The 25,532-nt window shown below is 46.5% G+C and overlaps 1 protein-coding gene across 2 annotated transcripts; it reads left to right on the top strand.

Annotated features, from left to right (window-relative positions):
• Positions 1-3,901: 3,901 nt before the first annotated feature.
• KLHL26 (kelch like family member 26) lies at positions 3,902-23,654 on the top strand. Of its 2 annotated transcripts, XM_049808925.1 has the most exons (3): positions 3,902-4,251; positions 16,124-16,306; positions 19,450-23,654. In XM_049808925.1, exons 1-3 carry the CDS (start codon positions 3,902-3,904, stop codon positions 21,029-21,031), a joined length of 2,115 nt encoding a protein of 704 aa, XP_049664882.1. In that variant the 3' UTR covers positions 21,032-23,654. The 2 variants fall into 2 exon arrangements, with proteins under 2 accessions (XP_049664882.1, XP_049664883.1); XM_049808926.1 differs by lacking the exon at positions 16,124-16,306 and having other exon boundaries at positions 4,118-4,251.
• Positions 23,655-25,532: the final 1,878 nt, after the last annotated feature.

Genomic DNA, 25,532 nt, shown 5'->3' on the forward strand with positions numbered 1-25,532 from the left:
GGCCATCCCGCTGATTTCACGGGGACGACACGTGTGCTTAACACTGCAGCACGTGCAGAAGGGATTTGCTGGATCGTGGCCTCGCACCGGTGCCGAACGGCACTGGGGACGGCCAACGCCTCCAGCTGGCGTGGGAGCCGGCTCCCGCGGGTGCCATGTGCGTCAGCTCGCCCCGCCGTGCGTGGGAGTGGAAGGAGCCCAAGATTCGTAAAAGAAGGTGTTCGGCCTTCCCCCAAGCCAGACCCCACGTGGCTCTGCTGTCTGCTTCCCGCTCGCTCCTGCTCCTCCCGCTTGCTCTTCAGCGCAGGGCATAGCAATCCCTACGCCTCCCAGCACCGGCGTACGCACAGGCGTGCGTTATCCGTGCCAGATGAGATGGCACCGCTGCTCCACGGGGTGGGTAACGCTGCCCGCGGATGAGAGTCCGGCTGAAGAGCTGGGTTGTCTCCGTCCCGGCAGGGAGGGGATGCTGCTCGGCCGATGTGCCGTGCTGGAGTGTCGGCAGCGGCTGATGTGTCGGTTCGGGTCTGCAGCAGGAGATCGGGGACCTGAAGGGCTGGTCTCTGCCCCAGGATGGGTGGGAGCCTACAGACCTCATCCTGCCTGGGGGGCTCGGGTACCACCGCATCACTGGGGGTCCCATGTCCCCCAGGGCTGGTGGCTGGTCTCAGCCATGGAGTTATTTGCACAGGTAGTGCTCAAGGCGGGAAGGAGCATCTCACCTTCACCAGCCTCCCAGGAGAGACTAATAACGTCTCAGGGAGCTGAAAGGTCTCCAAGCCTGAACACGAGCAGGGGGAGATGCAGGCAGGGTATACCGATGGGGCAAAATAAAAGGGAGCGAGAAGGACCAGCTCACGCGATGCCGCGGCCCATCTTTATCTGGAGAGCCGGCACACGCAGACGCACCCCGGCCTGCATGCTCGACCCCTCCCCGGGCTCACACGTTTGTCGGGATTACATGGGGATTAGCAGAGAGCAGTCTACCAGAAATCAAGAGGGAATAAAACCAGCCGGAAGCACAGGCAACAGAAAAGCCCCACAGCACCCTCAGGACATGCATGACAAGCAGGAGATGGAGCAGCGTTCATCACTGATGCTGTGCGGAGGCAGGGAGCAAGAGGGAGGTCACTCGCAGACTCCTCCATAACAATAGCAAATAAAAGAACGTTGGGGCTTTGTTGTGCTGGGGAAAATCTAGCAAGAATTGGGGAAAAAAGCTCGTTGAGGCCAGCTGTCCGCCTCCTCCACCCAACACAAACTGCGTGGACCGATAGTGCTGTGAACTGCGAGGAATTCCTGTTTCTGAGCACTTGCAGGATGAAATGAAAAGGTCGGAGGAAAAGGCAGCGCTGCCAGCTCATGATTTTGTCATTAGTCTCACAGTGTTGGATGCAGATTTTAAAGCCCCAGCTGTGGGAGTCGTGGGATATGCGAGAGCTTGGCTTACAGTAAAAGGTACATTGCTAGACCTCATGTTTTGTAGGGGGGGGGGGAAGTGAAAATATAACTCAAATACATCCTGATGGCTTAAAATGAAGATCAGAAAGAAGAAGAATGTAAATAGTTCGGAGTTTATTCTTTTTTCTTTTTTTTTTTTTTTAACACAGTAAGTTAGACTTGTGATTTTATAGGCAGACCACTGCTCTCCACAGTAGGAATACCAGGACCGCCTTGATGTACTGTGTGTGCAGGATAAATATATTAAAGTTGTGCGAGTTGCTCAGATGCTGTGCTAACACTGGTTGTAAAAATCACCTTAGATGTAAGGCAGGCTCCTTGGGGAAGGGGCTAAGTGCACTCAACAAATAATGAATAGAAATAAAAATAAATTTCAGATGGCCCATAAAATCAAACAATAATGGTAACTAAAAAGTTCCTGGATTTGCTGTGAGAGATAAAATCCCATCAGCGGTATGAAATAACAAGAAATACCCCCTTTTGGTTCCTTCTCCACATGACACAAGTCAGCACGCCTGGTCACCAGGGTAGTTATGGAATACATCTTCCTTCCAGCATCTTATAAATGCATTTTTCATGCTTTGAGAGACCTTCTGGGGTTCAATTTAACTGGGATCTGGGGAACATGTGAAAGGCATTTACAGCATACGGCACAGCCTGGTTTTTCCTGCAGGGGAAGCAGAGGTGTAACGTTCACAGCTCCCATCCACCGACCCACCTGGGATGGAGAGGTCCGCAGTGAGCGGGCAGCCCGGCTGGGCTAGCCGTCAGCAGGGCTGCTTTATTGCTGTGTATTTATTGAACCGAAATAGAGGCACTTAAAATATCTATATGGACCTAAAAATAATAAAGGGAAAGCGTTTATTTTAAACCTTTTAAAGAGCGGGGTGTGCTGCAAAGCTAAATCTACAGAAAGTGGCCCCAGGAGAAAGTGGAAGCTATCAAATGAAGCAGAGCTGGTGTCTGAGGAAGCAGGACAAGCATGAGGGGTTGGTGAGGAGGGGCAGGAGCCCCCGACCACCAGCAAAATGCAAACCAGAAAGGTGCGGGGAGAAGTGGGGTGGGAGCCACACTTACTCCCGCAGCTCTGTCTTGCAGGCAGCACTGCCCAGCGGAAAGGGCATCGTGGTGAAACACCGGGGACGGACTGCTGCGGGCTCTGCCGATGACTTACGGCATTAACTTTCATCCGCTGCCTCTCCCGCGCCTCCTCCCACTCTCCCCGCGCCTCGGTGCGCTGACATCTCCTCTTCTGTGTAGGTCGGGTCTAAAATAACAGGGCCCCGAGGTCCTGGCTGGGGTCTCCGTGTGCTGCAGCAATACAAATAGCAAATTAATAAGTACTGCTTCCCTTTCTCCCAAAGGTTTTACGAGGCTTAATTAATGAATGTCTGTAAAACGCATTTGGAGCTGGGAATGAAATGTGCTGTGGAAATGCCAAATATTTTTAATGCTCCAGCAGATTTAGAAGGTTTAAATAAGAAAAATACACAGCTTCGCCTCTGAAACAGATTGCTCTCCTTGAAGCAGAGGGCTCCAGAACATGAAGTTTTCATCAGGCTGACTTGAAAGAGTATTTTCATGGCTTTCCAAGTGCGTTTATTCTCATGTACAAATTCCCCCTTTCCCTTATACAGATGTGGACACCGAGGCATGTGAAATCAAAGAAATTTACCCTCGGTCGTTGGCAGAGCCACCGCTACGAATAATTTCCTGATTTCCACTAACGACTGGAATGCCCTCTAGACCGTCCGCTCTCTCCAGATGCGCGCCGGCTTTAAAAATTACACGGACCCCGCGACGCTTGGCCTCATCTCCGCCGGACGCTTTGGGGAGAGCCGGGAGCGACTCTGATGCCGAGCATGTGTGGGGACGCGGGGCGGCGAAGGCATCTTTGGCACCGAGACAGCGTATCCGGAACGCTGCGATCTCCGATGACATGACTGCACCCTCTGGAGGGTACTGTTGCTCTTGCACAAAGCGTTTATGGTGATAAAACTTGGTCCATAAAATCGTCCAGATGGTGTGGCGGGAAGTTTTGTCCCCAGGGTGATGGGGAGCAGGGTCGTCCCCGCAGTCCCCGGCTGGTCGAAGACACGACGGTCCCTGCAGGAGACGTTGAACGAGTCGCACGTGAAATCCCGGAGGGAAAGCGATAAGCGCTTGGGCGCAGGCCGCGGGCAGGGGAACATCGCCTGCTCTTGGGTAATGGTGGGCTGGAGAATGCCGGCGTGAGGAGGCCCCGTGGCGGCCCGTGGCACGGCGACAGACCCCTGGCCCCCCTCGGCCGAGGGACGGCGACAGACCCCTGGCCCCCCTCAGCCGAGGGACGGGGTCAGACCCCCTCAGCTCCTCTCAGCCATGGGGCAACGACCGCCCTCAGCGACCCCGTGGCCGTGGGGAGGTGACAGACCCCCACGGCGGGCTCCACGGCCATGGGATGGTGACAGCCCCGCTGGCTCCCCTCACCCGCGGGGCACCGACGGACCCCCAGATCCCCTCAAGTTGTGAGGTGATGACACCCCCCCACCACCACCCCGGGACCCCCGGGGCAGCGACAGCCCCCGGTCCCCCTCATCGGCGGGGCGGTGACAGGCCCCGGTGGCGGCGGGGCGGGAAGGAAGCAGTTGCCCGGTCCCCGCCGCCGCCCGCCAAAGGGGCCCCCGCTCGCTCCTGCGCCTTTAACGCGGCGGGAATCCCGCCGCCTCCCAGCTCGGGGCCCGGCAGCGGCGGCGTAGCGAAGATGGCGGAGTCCGGCGGGGCCGAGTTCGCCGCGGAGCGGCCGAGCAGGTGAGGGGGGGAAACGGGAGCGGCCTAGGCCGGGGGGGTCGGAGGGCGGCCGGGGGGCTCCGGCCCGGCTTGGGCCGCGGTGGTGGCGGCGGCGGGAAGGGGGCCGGGTTGGGCCCGGTGACGGCCTCGGCGCTTCTCCGCCTTCCTCCGGCGCCGACGTGCGCCCCTGTATTAATTTATTTTCCCTTTATTTTTGGGATTGCCGCTCCTCGGGGGTCCTGGAGAGGCGGAGAGCCCGGCCCCGGTGCCCGGGGGGAGGGGGGGTGGGGGGTGGAGGGGCGTGTTTCCTGAGCAAGGCCCGATGGCTGGGAGTCCTCTGAAAGATAACGATAATAATTAATAATAACGCTTTCCCTGGTGGAGTTTATGAGGAGGAAGGCTGAGGTTTGAGGGAGGGTCTAAAATAGAGAATGTTGTGAATCGCACCTAGACCCCGCTTGGGTAGGGTTTGTAGAGCCACCGGCTTCGTGGGTTTCTAGAGATACCGGGTTCGTAGCTTTACAGAGACACCGAGTTTTTGGTGTTTCGGGCCCGTTCTGTTGCGCCCCGTCCCCCCAGGCTGCAAACCCCTCCCTGGGTCACTGGCTTTGGTCCCTGAGGGGTCACTCAGCCTTGGAAGGCAGCACAAAGTGGTACCAGGGAGGGTGTTCTGGCGGGTGGATGGTTGTGGCTGGTACCTGTTCGTGGAGGAGTTTCTGTTCCCAGGGCTTTTCTATCTGTTGTCATCCAAAAGTTACCGCGTTGGACAGTGTTCAGAAAGTTGTGTTGTCTGTCTCTCAGATGTTATGCTGTCAACCTGTCACTTCGCTTCAAAGCATCGTTTATCCTCAACTTAACTCTCTCCTGCGTTCACTCCTGAAATAACCACCCTGTATGTCATGCCGTGGAGAGGGAAGCTCTTGCAGTCATTGTTTAGCACTGGAGAAGCCTGTCTGAATTCTCACCTTATATATATATATATATATATATATATATAACTTTTTTCCTAGTGACCGCCTGTGTAAACTATATGCTGCATTGCCTGGGGCATTTCATTTTATCTCTCTGCACCTCCTTTTTCTTCCCTCTCAGAACAGGAACAGCAGCACTTCTTTCGCACGGGTGTTGCTAGGGCCGCTCGCTCGGCGCTCAGGAGTTTCTCGGTGCTGGGTGTGTAGCAGTGAGAAATGGAAGTAATTTGTTTCAGGGCTGTGATAAATGACCCAGACTGGAACTGTAGCAGTTTTGTTCCCTGAGCTGTAGCTCTATCGTGTTCCCTATCGCTGCGTGTTTATTTTCTTTGTTAATTTTAAAGTAAAGCCCATTGAAGTTTCAGTACTGCTTCTTGTTGGTCGTTAGTCTTCTGTTTTAAAGGATGGATTTGTTGGAGAATACAGGGAAGAAACCTGATGGGGGACGTTGGACATGCCGCATCGTCTCTATAGAGTGAGAGGAGCATTTCAAGGGCATTCCCTATCAACAATGACTCCTTGTTAGGTGCTTCCACTTGTGACTTTTTTGCAGTTACAGAGTATTTACTCTCTAAGGCAAAAGAACAAAGTCCTCTCTTGGTATTACACACATGCCATTTTGGTGGTGCACTGTTACTCAAACAGCAGGGGCAGAATTTCCATCTTTGGAATTGCTACCGCATGGCTGATGCTAGTTACCCGTAAATATGCTGGCTTCCCCAAAGCAAGAAAATTAACTTGTCTGCTGGGGATCCTGCGCCTTCATTCGATAAGGAACACACTGTGCAAGATGGTATGGACAAAAGGCTTTTGACACACTGATGGCATGAAATAAGGCCATTGCTGTGCACTGAAAGCAAATGGCCCAAATCTTCTATTTTGAAATAAACTTGCTTTTTTGGTTTATTGTTGGGTTTTTTTCCCCTTTTCCCTTCCTCCATGGATAGAATTTCATGAGTTACAAATGGGTTTCATATTTTACTCCCAGCCCTCCCTATCGTGTGGAGGGAGAGTTTCAGGCTATAGAATTCACTCTAATACTGTGTTGCTCCTGAAGATACGCTTTGAGATTGGTGAGCAAGTAAGTACAGAGGAAACGGTGAAATCCATCAGTACCCTCAGTAAGAGAAGTTCTCTGAGCTTTAGACAATGAGATGTGTGAACTCTGCTGCAGTGTTGGTGAGGTAGGGTTGTAAAAGCAGGGTGACAAAGATCTAGGAAAAACATCTTCTCAGATGCTGGAGAGGATGTTATTGTGCAAGCCTTCAAGCAGGAATTAATTGGGGTGTCCAGACAAACTGTTGAGCAGAGCTGTGTGTCTCTCAAATTGGGAATAATCCCTTGAAGAAGGGAAGGCAGCCAGGTTGTATAAACACTTTTCAAAAACCTCCCTAATACTGTTACACGCAGGCATTTGCTGAAAGCAGTCCCACCTGTCAAAACCAGAATGAATGGCCAAGGGAGACCTGCAGGTCTTCCTTATCTAAAAGTACATAATGTCTGGGTTCACATCAAGAGAAAGTCGACCTGAACTCCCCTAACCTTATTTCTTCTGAAGAAAGTGGTGGGAGAGAGAGCAAATGTACAGGAGGATGGAGTAAAACTGTGTCGGGGGAAGATAATGATAAGGGCTGTGAGTCTGCTTTGCTTTTGCGTTCCTGTAATCTTATATAACTTCAGTCTTCGATTAGGCTTTCCCCCCCCCCCCCCATTTGAAACTGTTCAAAGTTTAGTTTTGTGTGGTTTCTATGTTCTATACTCTGCCACATGGCAATTTTAAAACAGATTTAGTTGTTAGATCTGGTAGACGTGGTGTAAATGTTTACACTCTAATTGAATCGCTGTAAAAATAACTGCTGCTTTCTTTTTCAACATTGGGAGACTTCTGAGCTGGAGGTTTTATTTAGACCAAAAATAAACTTAAGTGATTCTTTCAAGGTTCCTGTCTTACCTCCAAGTGTTGCGTGGCATTAACTGCTTTGTAAGGAAGAGCTTTGCATCATGGAACGATGGCTAAGGTGTCTTTTCCAGTTTCTCATTTATATGCAAGATATATGCTGAACTTGCACAGAAATCGTGGCCTTTAAGAAAAACTATTGCTGCACATCTGGTGGTCTTGGGTTATTCCATTCAGGTGATGCAGTGAGGGTGGCACGAAGCCTGTGTAGAACTGAACTGCCCGAGCAGCTGAGAAACATAATGACGTTTAGGACGGGCGCAAGCCTGTCAGAAGGTAAGCGCAGAGGGTTTAGGAAACGGGCTACAAAGAGCCACGGTGGCAAGGGGATTTGATCCTGGAATGGAATTGGAGTTGGTGTTATGATGCCAAGTGCTGGGGCAGCTGCTCGCATCTGCTAGAAAACCTGATTTCTTCAGTTTGCATTAAAGGGATGGTGAGTTTTTCTTCTGTTGTCTGCTGTTTCATCATTTTATGTTGCTTTTGCTTGAGATCCCTAGCTGCTCCGAGGCAATAATCTGGAGGGTGGAGGTACAGGGAGAGGAGGGGCGTGCTGCGGCTCACTGCACGCTATAGTACCTACTCTGCGTGTAACTAGTCCTGTCGTTTTTATTGCAACACTGCCCAGACGATGCAATCGGATGCCACAGAAACAGGCTGAGACAAACACTGCTCCAAGTACCTCGTAGTCTGATTTTGGAGTTTTTCTAAGTTTATCCAAGGTGTGGAGGGAAGGGCCCAGTATGGTTGTGTGGGAGAAGGCCGCAGAGTGATTTGCTTGGTGGGGGGAACTTTCTGCCCTGCTAGGAGCTGCTAGCAGAGCTGAAACGGGCTGTCCCCAGCGGGACCGCGACCGAGCCATTGCTGACCTGTGACGAGCCAGGAAGTTGAGGCAGGTCCCGACGAATTTTTGGATGAAAGCGGTGGTAGCTGTGCCACGGATCAGCTTCGCTCCATTTCCAAAGGTGAAAATGTGATGCTGGAATGGGGGTGGATGGAAAAGCAAGGATGGAGGGAAGAGCAGGGTGGTATCTAGAAGGCCAGCAGCGATGCAGAGCTTGGAGCTGGGCTGGTTGTCACTTTTGGGGTGGCCTTGGTGGCTCTGCTGTGCTTCCCGACACCACTAGGTGCCTCTCGGCCTTTGCACAGCAGCTCTGCCACGGGTGCTGCTGGGAGAGGTGTGCAGGGGATGGCGGGCGCAGAAAATAACCCGCTGCGGCTTCTGGCTGCTAAGACGACCACAGTGGTGTGTTGTAAAAGGATGGTTCTGCTTTTTGCATATTTTTTTTTTGATACGGCATCGCTGTAGCTTTCCTTTTTCTAGATCTGGGGGTTGGCAGGGTTTGACCGTAAGGGCATATGGTGCGGGAAATGTGGAACTGTTTAAGGCAGTGCTGTCAGCAGGAGTATCGAGTGTATAAAGAGCCAGTACTTAGCCATGTACCATGGATACACAGGCAAATTTTACGTGGTGTAAAATCCACCGTCCTTCTGGGGGTCCTTGTGTGGCTGGCTGAGCTCGGGAGCAACAGAGAGCAGCTGACTTTTTCATTGCTGTGATACTGCCTGTGGCTGCCAGAGTAATTTATATGCTTAGAGTGATTTTTATATTTGCTCAGTTTGTTCCTGGCTCAGTGGGATTAGGTTTGGGGCTGACAAGAATATAATCACGGTAAAGTTTGGGGGGTGGGGTAGTATTTTCCTGTTCTCAGTCATTGTAAAAATACAGGTGGAGATTGTGAAGGGCAGGGTGTTGTTAGTGATGGGCGATGTGTGTCGCCTGCGCCTGCTCCATGTTCTCTGCTGCCGGAGAAGGTTTCGGGCAGGACTGAGGGTGCCCCAGGAAAATCCCTGTACAGGACAAGATCTTCTGCGGTAGCTCTGGATATGGGTAGAGAGAAGAGAAATGGCAGGTCCTGGTAAATGATCTTCTCAGCCTGATGTTTTGTGCCCCTCCAAGACCCTAATGCTACCAGTGTGCAAATTTGGGCCCACAGAGCCCTTACCTGAGAGTTGCATTGGCCACTTTGGTTGCTGAATAAAGAGGACCAAACTGCTTTTCCCATTTGTCCTTATGTCCCTTTTCCCATGTGTCCCAGCATAAAGATGACTCTGGCTCTGTGACAGAAACATTTTTAAGAATCTTGTTCTTCCCCCTTCCCCCCTTCCCCCAATTTGTCCCGGGTACAGCGTGTACTGATCAGTCCCTCAGGTTGAAGCTCCATGAGGTGGCACAGAGTTTAATGTGTTCAGGTATTTCACCCTCTACTTCTTTGTTGCTCCAATGCTCCGTTTTACCAGGCCAGCCAGCTTTTGACAGACATCCAGTTTTATTAGTGCTTTTAGCAGAAACCAAAATCCCACCTCCTTTGGCTTGCAAACAACCTACCGATTGAAGCCTGGGAGCAGAATATATTTGTATATGTGTGTGTGTGTGTGTGTCTGCTGGGCCCCGTGTGAGTTCAGCTCAGAAAAAAAGAAAGAGATTTGGAAATGTGTCTGGGACTTCTCAGGGGACAAAAAATAATATTTAAAAAAAATAAAATTGAAAAGTCTCTTGCTTCAACTTGCTGCCTTACCTTTGGCTTACAGGGTTTCCTTGGTTCTGGCTTGGGAGAAGCAGGGTGCAGATAAGCAAATAAGGGGATCAGTAGGACCTGATTCAGAAAGCACTTAAAAATGAAGCATTAAGGTACCTCCTGGCTTCTGTGAAATACATCTTTAATTGCCGTTTTCACTAAACGCAAGGCTGAATCAGGCGTGGATTGTCCGGCAGTGTGCCCTGCGGCACCCAGTCCCGTCCCAGCGTCAGGCAGTCCGTCTTTGAGACCTCAGTTCCCCCTTTGTGAGAGGGACAAGCCTACTGGGTCCCTGTAATACAAATAAAAAAGCGTGATTTGTTGGGCTTCGTTCTTTTTTTAAAATAGTCAATGTTACTTGTTCTCCCTTTGCCAAACATTAACTTTCATTAAATTTTGAGACTCTTAAGTGTAAAAGATTAAAGGCGAGACTTTTCAAACTTCACTATTCAACTTCAGGCATTTTACAGAGGACCATTTTTTTCCACACATAGTGTTGCTCCTTCTAAAACTCAGACCCATTTATAATCTCTTTATTTGAGCACTCCAAATTGCTAGTCACTTTTAAATAGAGATATTAGTCTCAGGCTTTCCACTTGTATTATTGCCTTTGATGAAAGAGAGGGTGTCAGGAGAGGAAAATGAGTGGAGGCAGAGGAGAGAAATAGGAGAAATTAAGGGAAGGAGGTGGAAAAGGGAACAAAGAAATTGATTAAATGATTTTGCTCGCCTATCTTTCTTAAGGATGATTATGTTTCTCTGGAAAACATCTCCTTCATTCTATGTGTTAATATTTAATTAGCTGCTGATCATTAAGTGCTTATTGTTGTTGCTAATTTGGACAGGGAAGGGATGGTAAATGTTGTTTCTGATGGGGTGCTGGTGACAAATCTCGCTTGCTGCTGGGAATGTAAGTAGGTTAACAGGGCAGGTATTTTTAAGTCTCATTGCCTGGCAGCATCTAGTCTTCCTCGCACCCAAACTTCAAGGAAACCTCTCGATGCCTTTTCGTAGGGGGTGCAAAGGCCATGGGAGCATTGCCCGAAAGTCCTGACAAGAGTCCGTGAAACAGCAAATCTACAGTAAAGGGTTTAGCCTTTTTGCCGTAACGTAACATTTGTTAGTGTGAGGTGCTGAAAACTCGTTTTCATCATTTGGGCATGTGATATAAAGCCTCAGGATCTGAAATATTACAGTAACCATGGCTACCAGTGACTTATCTGAGGGAGTTTGACTTTTGTTTTGATTTTAAGTGTCTTAATTGTAGTTTAAAAATCAGAATCTGAATGTGTTTTTTACTTAGGCATGGAACTAAAGGCATTAAATGATTTGCATTATTAAAATATCTATAATGCTGCCTTTCAAAGGTTCTTAAAGAAGGTCCTTAATATTCATATCCTATGTTCTAAATAAAGTTACTCTTCAGCTTTATGTTAGTTCTGCTGCTCTCACCATAAAAAATTTTTTGCAGGCTTGAGCGCTCAGAAGGTGCCTTGCTGGCTATTTTGCAATCCCAAGTCCTTTGTTTATCCACAGAAAAGCTGTGGCACTATGTACTTTATGCATGCGAACACACACACACGCTGCTGCTTTTCCTGCCTCCTCTTTTGTACCCCAGCCATGCCCCGCGGGGTCCTACCTTTAGAGCTTGTGTTTACTGTAGAGGCTGGCTGTTGGAAGTTTGCCCTGCTTAGAAATCTTGCCAACACCCTTGAGTTTCTCCTGCATGAAAAATTACCAAGCACCACCTGCCCAGAGAGTGGGAAAACGTGGGTGGATATTAGCAAGGATGCTGAACTGGGATGGAGATGGAGAGCGAGCCTCGCTAGCACTGAACTATCCCTCCTTCCAAGGTGGACCATGTTATAAAAGAAGAGGATGGAGGTGACAGGCAGTTGTGTAGCAAAAGATTTTCCTTATTTAATTCAATCACTAAAATGTTATAATCTGGCCTGGTATAATTCTCTCCATTTGTACTTGTGCAGTAGTTGCAAACATGCTGAAATATGAACTCATGCTTGGTAAGCCTTTAATTCCAGCTTTGATGTTTTTAATCATCAGTACAGATTTGGTAAAAATGATTCATTAGCTTGAAATGCATCTTGGATTACATGTGATGTTTTGGAGAATCGAGGAGGCAGAGACAGGGGACATTTGTTCTTTGGGATGTTCTTTGTGCCTCATCTGAACTGATTCTTGAAGTATGGCCCTTAAATATCTCTCAGCCCATCAACTTTAGAGGCCTCTTGGGCATCCAGCCCTGTGTTCAGATGCCTCCTTGCTGCATCTGTTTCTGGTCAAAAATCAAGCAGTCCTTGCTCAGAAACGTGTCAGCTAAGGATGTGGTCAGCAAGCTTGGGGCAAGGATGAGCACGTGGCCAAGCTCCTGCAATAGGTGCAGCAGCAGAAGGAGAATTTCTGGGCTTGTTTGCCTTCCCTGCCTGCTGTCTGACTGGAACCACTCCCTTAACCCTTGCTTTAACATTTTCACAAGCCTGCGACATACGTACGGTTTTGGGTTGATTGTCCCCAAGCTACGGTCACAAATGCCATGCCAAACTCTATCCTGCAGTGACTGGAGAGGATTGAAAGCAATCTGGCTTCAGAGCAGTGGCTTGGAGACAAATCCTCAATCCCATTACTTGTTCCCTGGCAGTCCCTTTTTGAAAATCAGGTACCCGCGATGTTATCGGAGTCTTTGAGGCTGCTGCCCAAAATGGATCGCCCTTCTGAATCAACGTGTCTGTTGAATTCCAGCTGCCCCCACCATTCGTGCGATGGATGCAGTTACATGAATATAAAGATGCCTTTCACTGCTACAGCTATTTCCATATGGAAAGTGGGATTTTTGTTCCTGTAAAATCACCTTTATGCCAATGTATTCGTGCTAGAGGCCCCGATCACGTAAACATTTTCAGATCCCTTTGCAGATCACTGTGAAGCCTGTGGGACATGCAGTGGAAGTGCTGCTTGATGTGAATGTGATTTTTATGTTTTACATTTTTTCAAAGGATTAATTTGACTGGGTGCAGCTAGACACACTTGACCCACTCCGAGCTAGTGTGTTTGGCCCCTGCCGAAGGACGCTCCGGCCACAGAAACCTCCACAAAGCTCTGCGGCAGGGAAAGGACTTCATTCAGTGCCGTCCTTTTGAGGACAAAGACCAAAAACCGAGGAAAATTCCAGGAGCTCTCCAGCCCTGCCTCCATCAGAAAGGGAATGAGGAAGGAGCAGAATAAACACTTTCTCACTATTGTGTGATTAAAGGCTTTTATCTTGAAGGCATGTTCTGAACTGCTGAAGAGTAGATGCAACTCTTCCGAAGTTTGTCTGCAAGGCTGTTTCTTCTGTAACAAATTGTTAAGCAACAAGTACACGGCATATTCAGATCTCAAATAAGATAGGGACAGCCTCACAAAGGCACTTTCAGATGTTCAAGGCTTCTTTTTGTGCCTTTTTTTTTTTTTTTTCCTAGTCTCTGACATCCATCTGCTGCCTCTCTTCTTTCTCTGTTCCTAATGCAGCGGAAGGAGTGGAAAGCAAGGCCATGCAGCGTAATGCATGCTGCTGCTACGGTATGCCCTGTGGTACGGCAGCCTGGTTTGAGCCAAGCCTGTTTTTTATCACAAATCCCTTTTTGCTAACTGTGGTGCAAACAGCTGTTTTCTCACCTCTTTCCCCCCTGCTTTGTTTTTTGTAAAGTCTCTTACTTGATTTCTCATGCTTTGTGTGGATTTTGTTTTGCTTCCAGCTTGTGTGTTTCTTCTAAAATTTCTTTATTTCCAATCTGAAGGAAACTGGACATTATCAATGGTTCTCTTACTGTTAGGTTTTGTTTTGGTTTGTCTTGTTTTTCTCCCTTGGAGGATTGTGTAATCATTGGATCCTTTTATTCTATACCTGTAAATAGAGAAAGGAACTAGTACAGGGAGTTTTTCAGGGGTAGCTGTTCACAATTACCTGTTGAAATGAATCACACATGCAAACATGTTTATTCCAGCACAGAAATATCTACCCTCCCAGATTTAGTCCTCCATCTACTTTAAACTTACGCTCTGGTTACTAACCGTGCCTGTAAAAGTTAACTGAGAAAAAGGAAAAAAAAGAGGAATGTTTGTTCAGGTAAAGCTTGTTGTTTGAAGAGGCACCCTCACTGAGAGGGTTGTGGATCTAGTGAAAGCAATCATATATGGATGGGTGAGCCTTTAGGCTGAGAAAAAGAATATTTAAAGTTGGTCTGAAAAAAATGCTGAAGATGATTCCCATGAGAAGAATCCTGCAGGAGACTGAGTCTAACAAAGTTATAGTAAACTCCAGAGTTACCATCTCCCAGATGAGACGCTGGAGCTGGCTGTGTGTATTTTACCTGTCCAGCGTGAAGCACAATGGGTTTGCTCGGTGAACGATACTGTGTTCAGAGGCAAGATCATTTCCTTGCTTATGCTCGATGTTTCCTCCTTTCGACTCCAGCGAATCAAGCCCATTGTTCCAGAGAGGAGAGTAAAATGAGTTTGACGTGATGAATATTCATGCACTCGCTCCCTCCAATCTCTTTTTTCTTTCGCCATGGGAAGAGCTGGAGTGGATAGACGTTTCTTGGCTTGCGGAGTAATGGATAAAGGTCTTGTCAGCAACTGATTTTTGCTAATCCTTTTTATTTTAGGAAGGATGTTGTAGCTGGACTCCACTCTCTGAATTAAGACTTTTTAGTATGCTTTGACTTGAAGGTAGGAATTTCAGATCTGTGCTACAAGAAGCACAGCTGACCGGTATCAGTCATCCCAGTAGGAACTCGTATGAATTTTGAGGCGCGTTCCCAAGCCTGAGGAGTTTTGAAACAGCCTGCAAAGATTTGATATCTGCATCCTGCAGCATCCCAAAGAGCTCTAGAGCTACTCGCACAAAGCTGCTGCCCTCTCAGTGCTCTGATGAACATCACAGATTTCCCCTAACTCGCCTCTTCTGTAAAGCTTGCAGGAAATTGCAATCCGATAAGTTAGGCAAGTAGCAAGTCCTGTCCATTGTTCCTTATTGTTTGAGGATTGTTTACATCCCCTTTTTTGTTATCCCATCTCCCTGACTCTTCTCTGACCTTGCCTACTTGTTTTGTCCGTTGTGTGTGGCTTTTGTTGTTGTTTAGGCAGTGAACTCTGAGGGACAGTTGTTAGCAAATGATGGGATTATACAGCCCATAGCACACTATTTTTTTTTTTTTTTGGCTTTGTTGGTTTATTCTACTTAAATAATAGTAATACCCTTTAAGCACAGTACTAAGCGCACTCTCCCACTGTGTACTTGGGAGCAAGTAATACAGCTTTCCAGATTCAGTATGATCTGCTTGGGAGTTTATATGTCACGCTTCCATAAAATATTTCTTAAAACGCAGAGACCAAGTAGCAGGATGCTTCTGAAAACATAAACCCCATCTTGAATACTGGTTCTTGTGCATGTTTTCTTCCCAGAAGGACTCTGATCTTGATTGTGAAAAGTAGTTCAGAGTCGGATTAAATTTGCAAATGAATTTAGGATTTCATGCTTCTGTCGGTGTGAGTGAACGCCGCTTGGTGGGTAGGGCATGCTGGCCCACTATCGCCTTGCTCAGGAAATCTGCAGCATAATTGTAGTTATTTTCAGAGGAGCACAGATCATCTAATAGTCTTTTCCACTTGCGCAGAGATACTGCTGATGTTCACCTCCAAATGCAGTGTTCTCACTGACAAGTGCATCTGAGGCCAAGTGAATCTAAGAATGATGCTCTCTGCACTGGGGAACATGTGTGAGAGGCATTGGGAAAACCAAGGAAATATTTACACTGGGAGGGGACTGTTTACAGTGCAGTTCAAACAGTTGACGTTATTTAGAGGAGCCAGTGCTATGTAATATTTTGCTTTTGCTCTTCTCATGAGGGTCAGGCATAAGGAAGGGATCAAATAGGGCTAGCAGGGCCGTCCTTGGATGGTGCAGAGTATCTAACAGCTGCAGTCAGGATAGGTGGTGAGAAGAATAAGCAACTGTGATTCAGTCTCGTGGTTGAAGTCAAGGTCAGGGTGGACTCTGGGGTAGTTGTAGTGTGGGGACACCAATGTTCGTTGGAGATTTTGGCCCCGCTAGCTGATGTTTGGATGGTCTCTGAAGCCCATGTGTGCTGCAGCGTGACGGGTTGTCAGTAATGCGAAAGTATAATTTAAAAATTTGGAAGTCTTTTTTGTATTGGGAGAAGGGAATACAACTGAGGTACTGATGTCATGATGTTCTGTGTGGCTGTTGAGCTGGGAATTTGCGTTCAAGCTGCTTCATGTTACAGTATCTTCCCCAGCATGCTTTGTAGGTATACCACATATTGTTTTAATTTAAAACCAGCCTGTCTCTCTTGTTCTGTTTTTAGCATGGCTGACAAGAACAGCACCCTGAAATGCACGTTCTCTGCTCCTGGCCACAGCACCACTCTACTGCAGGGACTGGCCTCGCTCCGAGCTCAGGCTCAGCTGCTTGATGTCATCCTCACTATAAATAATGAAGTGTTTCAGGTTCATAAAGTTGTCTTGGCTGCCTGCAGTGACTATTTCAGGTGAGAATCTGATAGGGAAGCAGGCATTTTTACCTTTCTCATTGGTTTTCTGTTTCCCCATCCTCCCCCACCCCAACCTCCCCACCACACCCCAAAATCACACCCACACAACCCTTTGGAGGTATGGTTTGCCCCACGGATGTCGGTGGGGTTACCTGCAGGCATGTAGAAGCTTGGAGTCAGTCCCTCTGCACACAGATGAGGTTTCTCCAACTACAGCCGTTGGGCCAAGACGCAAGTTCAAGCCCAGGTCTTGAACCCATCTCAGCAGCATTGGTAGGTGCTCTGTCTGCTGAAGGAAACAGGCTTTTGCCCTGGAGCTACTTGAGCTGATTGCGAAGTGGCAGCGAGGGCTCTGAAATGAGTCATCCCATTGAACGATGGTGCCCATTGTAAATACAGTCATGTTATCTTTAAATACCACTGATCTGTCTATAGTGCTTACTGTTCACAGGCTGAAGAGTATGAAGCATTTTGTGTGTGCCTTCCCCAGACCCCTGGGAGATAGGGGAGAATTGTCCCATCTTGTGTGAGTAGAAAACTGAAGTATGGAGATGAGTTTTCTCAGCCAAATTAATGCAGAGTGAGCCAATTGCAGAGCAGGGAATTCAGTCTTAAGTGAAAATATGTATTCATCCATCTTGCCTCTGTCAAACTCCTTTGTAATGGTTCTCTGTCTTGGAATGACTTCTCTTTTGAGGTAGGGATCTTTTCTGGCAGCATCAGTCCCAGCGTCAAGCGAGGGGCATGCTGGAGGCAACGGGTATCGGGAGGGTTCAAAACAGCAGAGAACTCGACCTGGGTGTTAGTCTGGATTGCAAGTCGTAGCAAGTAAGGGTGGAGAAGGGCTGTTCAACGGGGTTTGCAATCCCTTGACGTTTAGGTTCCTTCCTTACCCGAGCAGACTGGTTTGCTGAGCAGGTAGCCAAGAGCAAGGGACTTCAGTGTCCCTTGGCATATCTCTTGTATCTCTTCGCCCATTTCTTCAGCTGCTCTGATGATGTCTGTCTTATGTACACACATATTTTCTAGGCTGTTCCCTTCTCTCTCCCTTTGGTAACATAAACCTTGCAAGCTTACCACTCTCCCTAACGGGCATGCAATTAATGATGGAGCTGATCTCCCACCAAATGCTAATAGCACTATTTGTATTCATAAATGCTGTATGCAGTGCCACTGCTAGTGTGTTTTCACTGTCAAAATATAATTGCTGAGTAGGTTTCTTGTTATAACTTCTGTGGTGCTAAGGAAGGTTGTCCTGGGGAACAATGGCAGAATAATCTAGCTTTTGAAAATACTCTGTTTTTATGCAGGAGGGGGGGAGGGAAAAGAGTGAAATTGAGGCATTTATATAATCAGCATTTTAGAACCGCAACACTTCTTAAAGGAATTGCATTCTATTTGATGATTTGTCTTCATCATGGCAACAATAGTGCTTTTCTTTCCTTATGCACGTTCAGCTCTGTATAGCTAATGTACGAATACACATATGTCTGCATATCCTCTGGGGCAAGGGATCAGGGCAGCATGCTGTTCTGTGACATGGGATATGCAAGGGGATTTTAGCAGAATGCTCTCATCTGCTATATGGACAAATAATTGCGAACAGTATTCCTGGTCACTCGGTTACAGAAAGCTGATTTCGTATGCAGATATTTCCTTATTTAGGTCATTTAGGATTTTTTGGGTTTATGCTGGACAGCAGCAGGTTTTCTAGCCTGGTTTGGACAGGAAACTTGGAACTCCTGTCGTTTGACAGTGTTCCCAAGATATTCCTTTATTCCTGTGTTGATACAGAATAACAGGGGCTGTTCAGCATTTTTTCTAACATGCACCTTAGAGTCACTGCAGCTTCCTAAGGCAGCTCTAATGACACCGTGCCTTCACAATGAATTTACCTTTCCGATAGAAAAGAGGAGATTTTCGATGGTGGAAAAAACAGCCCAAAATGTGCAGGCAGCTGCTGGCAGTTTAGAAGGTCTTTTGTGTGACAGTCTGTATTCTTACTGTGATGTATGTACAATGGCAGTGAATGGTGAAACTCCATGTCACAGTACTTCCAGCAACCTGTTTTGACTTTGGCTTCCCCAGAACTGCTATGCTACTGCTTGTTGAATACTACACAGAGCGCAAACCTTTGCCCCTGAGCTACCCATATATAACAAAAACTGCTGAAATTTAATGTAAATGTATAAAAAACCCAAATGTGCAGTTATGTCCCCATAGCTGGGAAATGCAGCACTGCTCTAAAAGAGCGGTTTACGAGATGTCTGCGTGCAGTCCTTGGCGTGGTATGTGCTTCCTGTGGAATTTAGAAGCCTCCCAAGGAGGTGATCTAGGGCCTAATCTCTGCGTGGCCTGGTCAACTGATGTGCTTGCAGCTGTGCTGTAACAAAATCTTTTTTTTTTTCTTTTTTTTAATTGCCTGTTAGCCCCCTGCCGTCGTACTGCAACATGACAGAGGTTTTCTGAAGTGGCTGCAACTTCTATTTTCTTAAGGCATTGGGAATGAACCTTAGAGGGGAGGTTCTGTTGTGATTACTAAAGTTGTTCGTAAGATGTGTTGCATCTGCAGTATTTAAGCCATTTCATAACTAGCCTACAATGTAATGGGCTAACTGAAATCTTTGTCTAAAGGCAATGCTGCAGGCAAGCTGAGAGCATCGCTGACCTCCTAAACACAGGTGTCTTCCAAAGCATATTCTTTCTTTATGCTCACAAATCATGCATACTTAAACTCTTCAGGGTATGGTTACCAATCTCTGCTGGTGCTGGTTGTTGAATATCATGGATTCATTGGTGTGCGGTGTACTGCACTCCCTGCTCTGGTAGCTCTACCTAATTCTTGAAGCTTTGTCCTGTGGTGCACTCTTATTTATGCTGCCAGTAGGATTGAAAAACTTAACCTTCTGATAGCTGAATATTACTTCTCAGTGCACTGTTTATGCAAGCTTTATGTAAGTAATTGCATGCTCTTAATTTCTCTGGGCTTTTAGAGATTCAGCCTTGATTTATTCCCCGCCTTTCCCATCCTCCCTAAGAGAGCCAGTATGTTTAAAAAAATGAAATTAAATTCTGAAGTGTTGCATCATTTACATGTATTTAAAGGCGGGGAAATTTTTGTTTGTGTTTTTGACCTCCAGGGCAATGTTTACAGGTGGGATGAGAGAAGCCAGCCAAGATGTGATTGAACTGAAAGGTGTATCTGCAAAAGGACTGAAACACATAATAGACTTTGCGTACAGTGCTGAAGTGACTCTTGATCTTGACTGCATTCAGGATGTGCTGGGAGCTGCTGTCTTCCTCCAGATGGTGCCTGTCGTGGAGCTCTGCGAAGAATTTCTGAAGTCTGCCATGAGTGTAGAAACGTGTCTCAATATCGGGCAGATGGCCACCACCTTTAGCCTTGCATCGTTGAAGGAATCAGTAGATGCATTCACTTTTAGGCATTTCCTCCAGATCTCCGAGGAAGAGGATTTCCTCCACCTGCCACTGGAGCGCCTTGTTTTCTTCTTGCAGAGCAATAAGCTGAAAAGCTGCAGTGAAATAGACCTCTTCCGTGCTGCCGTCCGCTGGCTGCAATATGACCCAACCCGCCGTGCCAATGCCAGCCAAGTCCTCTGCCACATTCGCTTCCCGCTGATGAAGTCCTCGGAGCTGGTGGACAGCGTCCAGACCTTGGACATCATGGTGGAAGATGTCTTGTGCCGGCAGTATTTGCTGGAAGCATTCAATTACCAGATCCTGCCCTTTCGTCAGCACGAGATGCAGTCTCCTCGGACCACCATCCGCTCGGACGTCCTGTCCCTCATCACCTTTGGCGGCACTCCTTACACCGATAACGACCGCACTGTGAGCTGCAAAGTCTACTACCTGCCAGATGCCAGCGTGCGTCAGTTTAAGGAGCTGACGGAAATGGAGGTGGGCAGCAGCCATTCTTGCGTGGCTGTGCTCGACAACTTTGTCTACATTGTAGGAGGGCAACACCTGCAGTACCGGAGTGGCGAGGGAGCTGTGGATATCTGCTACCGTTACGATCCGCACCTGAACCAGTGGCTGCGCATCCAGGCCATGCAGGAGAGCAGGATCCAGTTCCAGCTCAACGTCCTCCACGGCATGGTGTATGCCACTGGTGGGAGAAACCGGTCGGGGAGCTTGGCCTCTGTAGAGAAGTATTGCCCCAAAAATAACGAGTGGACTTATGTGTGCTCCCTGAAACGCAGGACGTGGGGGCATGCTGGAGCCACGGTAGGAGACAAATTGTACATATCAGGTGGGTATGGCATATCAGTGGAAGACAAAAAAGCCCTGCACTGTTACGACCCTGCTGTGGATCAGTGGGAGTTTAAAACCCCAATGAACGAACCCCGAGTTCTGCATGCCATGGTCAGTGCAAATAATAGGATTTACGCTCTGGGAGGCCGCATGGACCATGTTGACCGTTGTTTTGATGTTTTGGCTGTGGAATATTACGTGCCTGAAACAGACCAATGGACAACGGTGAGCCCTATGCGCGCAGGTCAGTCGGAAGCTGGCTGTTGTTTACTAGAAAAAAAGATTTATATCGTAGGAGGGTACAACTGGCATCTCAACAATGTTACAAGCATTGTGCAGGTGTATAACACAGAAACTGATGAATGGGAAAGGGACCTACATTTTCCAGAATCTTTTGCTGGGATAGCATGCGCTCCTGTTATACTACCGCAGGTAACGACCCAGAGATAACTATGCGTGATGGCGTCGGCCTGTGAAATCACCTCGTGTTGCATGTTATCAGGATGCTGTGTTGTTTCTTTGTTGTTTGCAAATGGTATCGTGCATTTTGTGGGTGAGGGAAGGAGAAAAATAGCTTGTGTTCCCTCCTCCATAAAGTCCCTCCTCCTCTTATGTAGTGTTCTGGCAAGCGTGTTTCATCAGAAGCACTTGTCAGCTAGTTAGACTTAACAGATGTTACAGCTGGAAAAAGCTTTTCTCTTTTTTCTTTTTTTTTGATGGGGGGGTGCATTTTGCCAACTTTTCATGTTTTTAACAATGTTACACATTGCAAACATTGACAGCTCAGGAGTAACTAAGTACTGTGGTATGTTTAAAAGAGTTCAGGTGTGATTTTTATTAATAGCTCTGAAAATCATTGTATGTTGCTTTGTTGTTTTTTAGTAAACAAAAAAACCAAAACCTGTATAACATACTGACCTCCAGAAGCAATAAAGGGACAGTGGGAGCTAGAAGAGCTCAGGTGCTTGGATTATGAAAGCATATTCTTGCTTTTCAAAGGTGACTTTTCCACCCCACCCCTCCTAAAAGGGGAATACTTATCCCTGCACACCTCTGGTCTCCGTTGGTTCTTCATTGCTTGGATGACACTGCAATTCCAGATCCCTTCCTCACCCCTTCCAGATAGCAGCATGATACTCTAGTCCAGAAATTCTCCCTTAATTGGGGCACCCAGAGTTTGCAACACTAAAGCCATGTTGATAGCTTGATTACATATAAATGGGCATGATTTTTTTATAACTGCCAAAAATTTGTTTGGCTTCACTGGCAATAAGAGCTCTGCAGCTGTTTGTCTGGGCTGACCCACTAAAGCAGAGAGCACCCGGAGTTTCTGGTTTAGGACCCCGCTGCCTTTGCCTGTCCGATTACTCTACCAATACACGTTCATCAAAACTCTTTTCATACAGTAAAGAAGGTGGGTGCTACTTGTTCATCAGCTTGAAGGTTATCTCCCTTGACTTGTAAATAAGATCCTTGGCATCATAATATGATGGAAGTCTAAGTGGGATGGGGTTTTTTGTTGTTGTTGCCAGTGGGTATTTTAAATTAAGAGATTCATTTTGAGATGACTCTGTCATTTTTGTAAAATCTGTGTTTACTGCACAGAATACTGTTAATTCCTGAACTTTCCTTTCCGCCAAGCCATTTTTTCTAATTAATTTGACTGATTAATGAATTGAAAATTTCTCCTTTTATCAGGTATTCAGTTTCAAGGGCTTTGTTTTGTATCTGTATGTTTCATTTTGATGTATCCAGTCTTCTTTTTAGAGAAACTGTTGCATTCTGCTGTTAAATAAATACTGTGCTGTAACCTTTAGACACAATATGTAATACCTGTCTTTGAAATTAGTCATTGAGCAGGTCTGTGTAAAGCATGAACTCCACACCTCCAGATTCACTTAAAGATACTTTTCTCTAGTAATGAAGTCAAAGCACCTCTGGATGTGATATGGTGAGGTCACATGCTCTCTCAGTTAATCTCTGCATTCTAAATTTTAGATAAAATGATGCATAGTTTAATCTGTTCCTATCTATTTGCTGGTTTGCCAATAATAAATTAATGAAAAGTACTTGTTGTTGTATAGTATGCTAAAGTCAGTGGGCAAGCTCTGCTTTCTAGCTCTTAGGCAGTTAATTTACTCCATTCTCTGTTCATTTGGTCTGGCATAGAAGCTAGAAACACTGCAGAACAGTCTTGGCAGATAACAAGCAAATTTTGAAAGGATGAAATGTAACTCGACACAAGCTTCAAAGTTACAAAATAATGGATTTTCTTTTTTTAATGCTTCCATATGTTTATGAAAAGGGTACTTTCTTAGGTTAGTAACAAATGGAAGGTTACTTGCTTTCCTACAGAATATGATTAATCATCTTATCCTTCATCATTGCCTTCCTGAAATACTTAAGTATTCTTCCCTATTTTATTTAAATTTTCCTACCAAAAGCATTTCTGTGGCAGCAATTGATGGTTTGGGTATTCTCTAATAACTGAGTTTTTCTGAACGTGCAGCTGTGGTGCTCGTAAGCCACACCACATCAGATGACTGGAGAACCCATGTGATGACTGTAGTTGGCATCTCTTCATAAGGAAACCGTGCTTTATTTTTCACTTCAAGTTTCTAAGGTACGTGTGTGTGTTGGCGGGTAAAGGGGAAAAAAGAAAAATCCTTGAAAAAATGAAAAAGCATCTTTGGTCTCACTTTTAAGGTCAACCTTGCAAAAACAAACTTAACCTCTGTATTCATTCATATTGGAACGGTGGCTTTGCAGATAGGAGGATACACAAAGCCATTCTGTAACTGTATTTAATGAACAGACCAACTGTTGCCTGCAATGCAGCAAACTAGCCTGGTACTTGCATTCCCATTCCCTGGCACTCTGGAGTAGGAGCTGGGAAAGGTTTCCAGATTCTTTCACTGAGACTTGTGACAGAACACTGCTGTGCACCACCTCTCTTTGTTACTGGAATGTTCTTTTTATAGCAACATAAATAACTATTTTTCATAAAGTTAGCTAGAAATATTCTAGCTGTTCTAAATTTAGCAGGGACTGGCTAAAACATTTGTGGAAGTGTGTGTCATCCATATTGATAATAAAGTTTGTTTTACCCCTGTGAAGTATGTAGTTGTGGCTCTGGGCTGTTGTGTGCATAACCCATCCGTTAGTCTGAAAATAAATGGGTTTGATTGTTTTGCTGTATTGCAACAACTTGACTGCTAGATGAGGGTCTTCACATAAGTATCTAGGTGATCGTGCGCCGTGGCTGGGTTGGAGAAAACACTTTACAGGATGCCCCATGTGAAAAGCGAGTGGACTGGGCTCCTCTCTTCTTCAAGAATGAGCAAAGCCAGATAAATGTTTGATTGCGCTCAGAGTCATTTATTAGTCTCAGAGCAGCAATAAACATTATAGGGGTAAACCTGATTTGGTACATTTTAAAATACCCTTGAACAGATGGGGAACAGTAAAAGCCCAGCATCATTAGTTCTAGGTATTTGCAGAGTATGCATGTCCCATTAGGGACTCCTGTCATGGCCAGGATAATAGCTTCTGTCTTCTCTGATGTTTTATGGGCCTGAAATTGTACTTAAAACTATAAAGAAAGAAAGCACTAGAACTCTTGGCAGGGTGCAGAATAGCTGGAGATTGGGAATGTCTGCATCGCATTAATGGTGTCATTGACCCTTTTCCAGAGGGTCTGTCGGCTCTGCAATCCGACTGTCATTTCTCCCTATCCTAGAACCTTGCTAATTCGCGCAGACATGTCCTAGCTTTCGTACCGAGGTCTTGGAAGTTTAATAGCAGCGGAAAATTTCATTTCTTTGATTTACAATGAATGAAGGCACTCCCACTAGCTCTTAGTACCCTGGTGCTGATTTAAAATGATGCTATGCAACAGAACTGCTCGGGACCTCTTGTAAGCCACATCAAACCTAGTCAGACGTTTCCACTTCCATGTCTGTGATAAGGTCTTTAGTTGCTGAAACTCTGCAAACTTTAGGGACATTTATCATGCTAGGATTATTGAAGCCAGACTACTGTCAGAATAAATAAAACATGTTTCCCAGTGCAACTCTAATTATGATTTTTAGCCAGTTGTGTAATGTGCAGAACTTTATTTACAATAAATCTTCCAGCTGCTTGCATAAATGAATGAGATTTCATCACTTGTGACTTAAGGACCAGGAAAAGTTAATGTGGCTGAATAAATTTACAGTCTAGCCTGGGTGTGTTGGCATGTCAGGCGAGTGAGGGAGCAGAGCTGGCTAGCATTGCCCTCCTCAGAGGGCTCAGCTATCTTGAATTTCACCTGGGAGTATATATATATATATATCATACAGACATCTCTCCCTTCAAGAGACAGCTTAGATTCCACTCTGCATTTTAATGGTGAGTAGGCACAGTATCATCCCACAGACCCCAGAACTTTTGTTTCTCATTCCAAACTAATAACTGAGTTTCAGTAACACAAGTTTGGCACTTTTCGGTTTAATATTTCAACTCTAGGGAGTTTCACAGAGAAGTTTTACAATTTATTTGTGGGGCGGGTACAATTTCAACTGCTCCAACATTGAATGTTCCATAAAATGAACACGAAATGTGCTTTCTGCTTGGAAACAGCTGCTGGTTTAGCTGTGCAACCTGAAATTAGCCTCAGATTGTAGGACAAAAGGTAAAGGTTTAGTAGAGAGCGATGGTGGGGGCCTGCAGGAGGGCAGCACTGGGCTAGTGTGTGCAGTTTGCAATGGAAAGTAGAAAAGCTGTGAGAGCAAAAGTTTTCAGAAGGTTTTATAAGCTGTAGAGAGCAAATCAAAGGTTCTTGGCTCTGTCCCGGAGGCTTTGCAGTTGCTATTTCACACCCAGGCCCCTGTCACGTAATTAGCTAGAACTAGTTTATATGGCTTCTTAAAAAATGAAAATCTTTTTTGCTTGTTTATGCAGGCTACCAGCC

Source organism: Accipiter gentilis, chromosome 8 (genome assembly GCF_929443795.1).
Source record: "Accipiter gentilis chromosome 8, bAccGen1.1, whole genome shotgun sequence".
Taxonomy (NCBI): Eukaryota; Metazoa; Chordata; class Aves; order Accipitriformes; family Accipitridae; genus Astur; species Astur gentilis.

Coding starts and splice junctions, on each gene's coding strand:
- KLHL26 (XM_049808925.1), top strand. CDS start 3,902: ATGGTGACAGCCCCGCTGGCTCCCCTCACCCGCGGGGCACCGACGGAC. Junction 4,252..16,123: donor GCCGCGGAGCGGCCGAGCAG/GTGAGGGGGGGA, acceptor TTCTGTTTTTAG/CATGGCTGACAAGAACAGCA. Junction 16,307..19,449: donor GCCTGCAGTGACTATTTCAG/GTGAGAATCTGA, acceptor TTTGACCTCCAG/GGCAATGTTTACAGGTGGGA.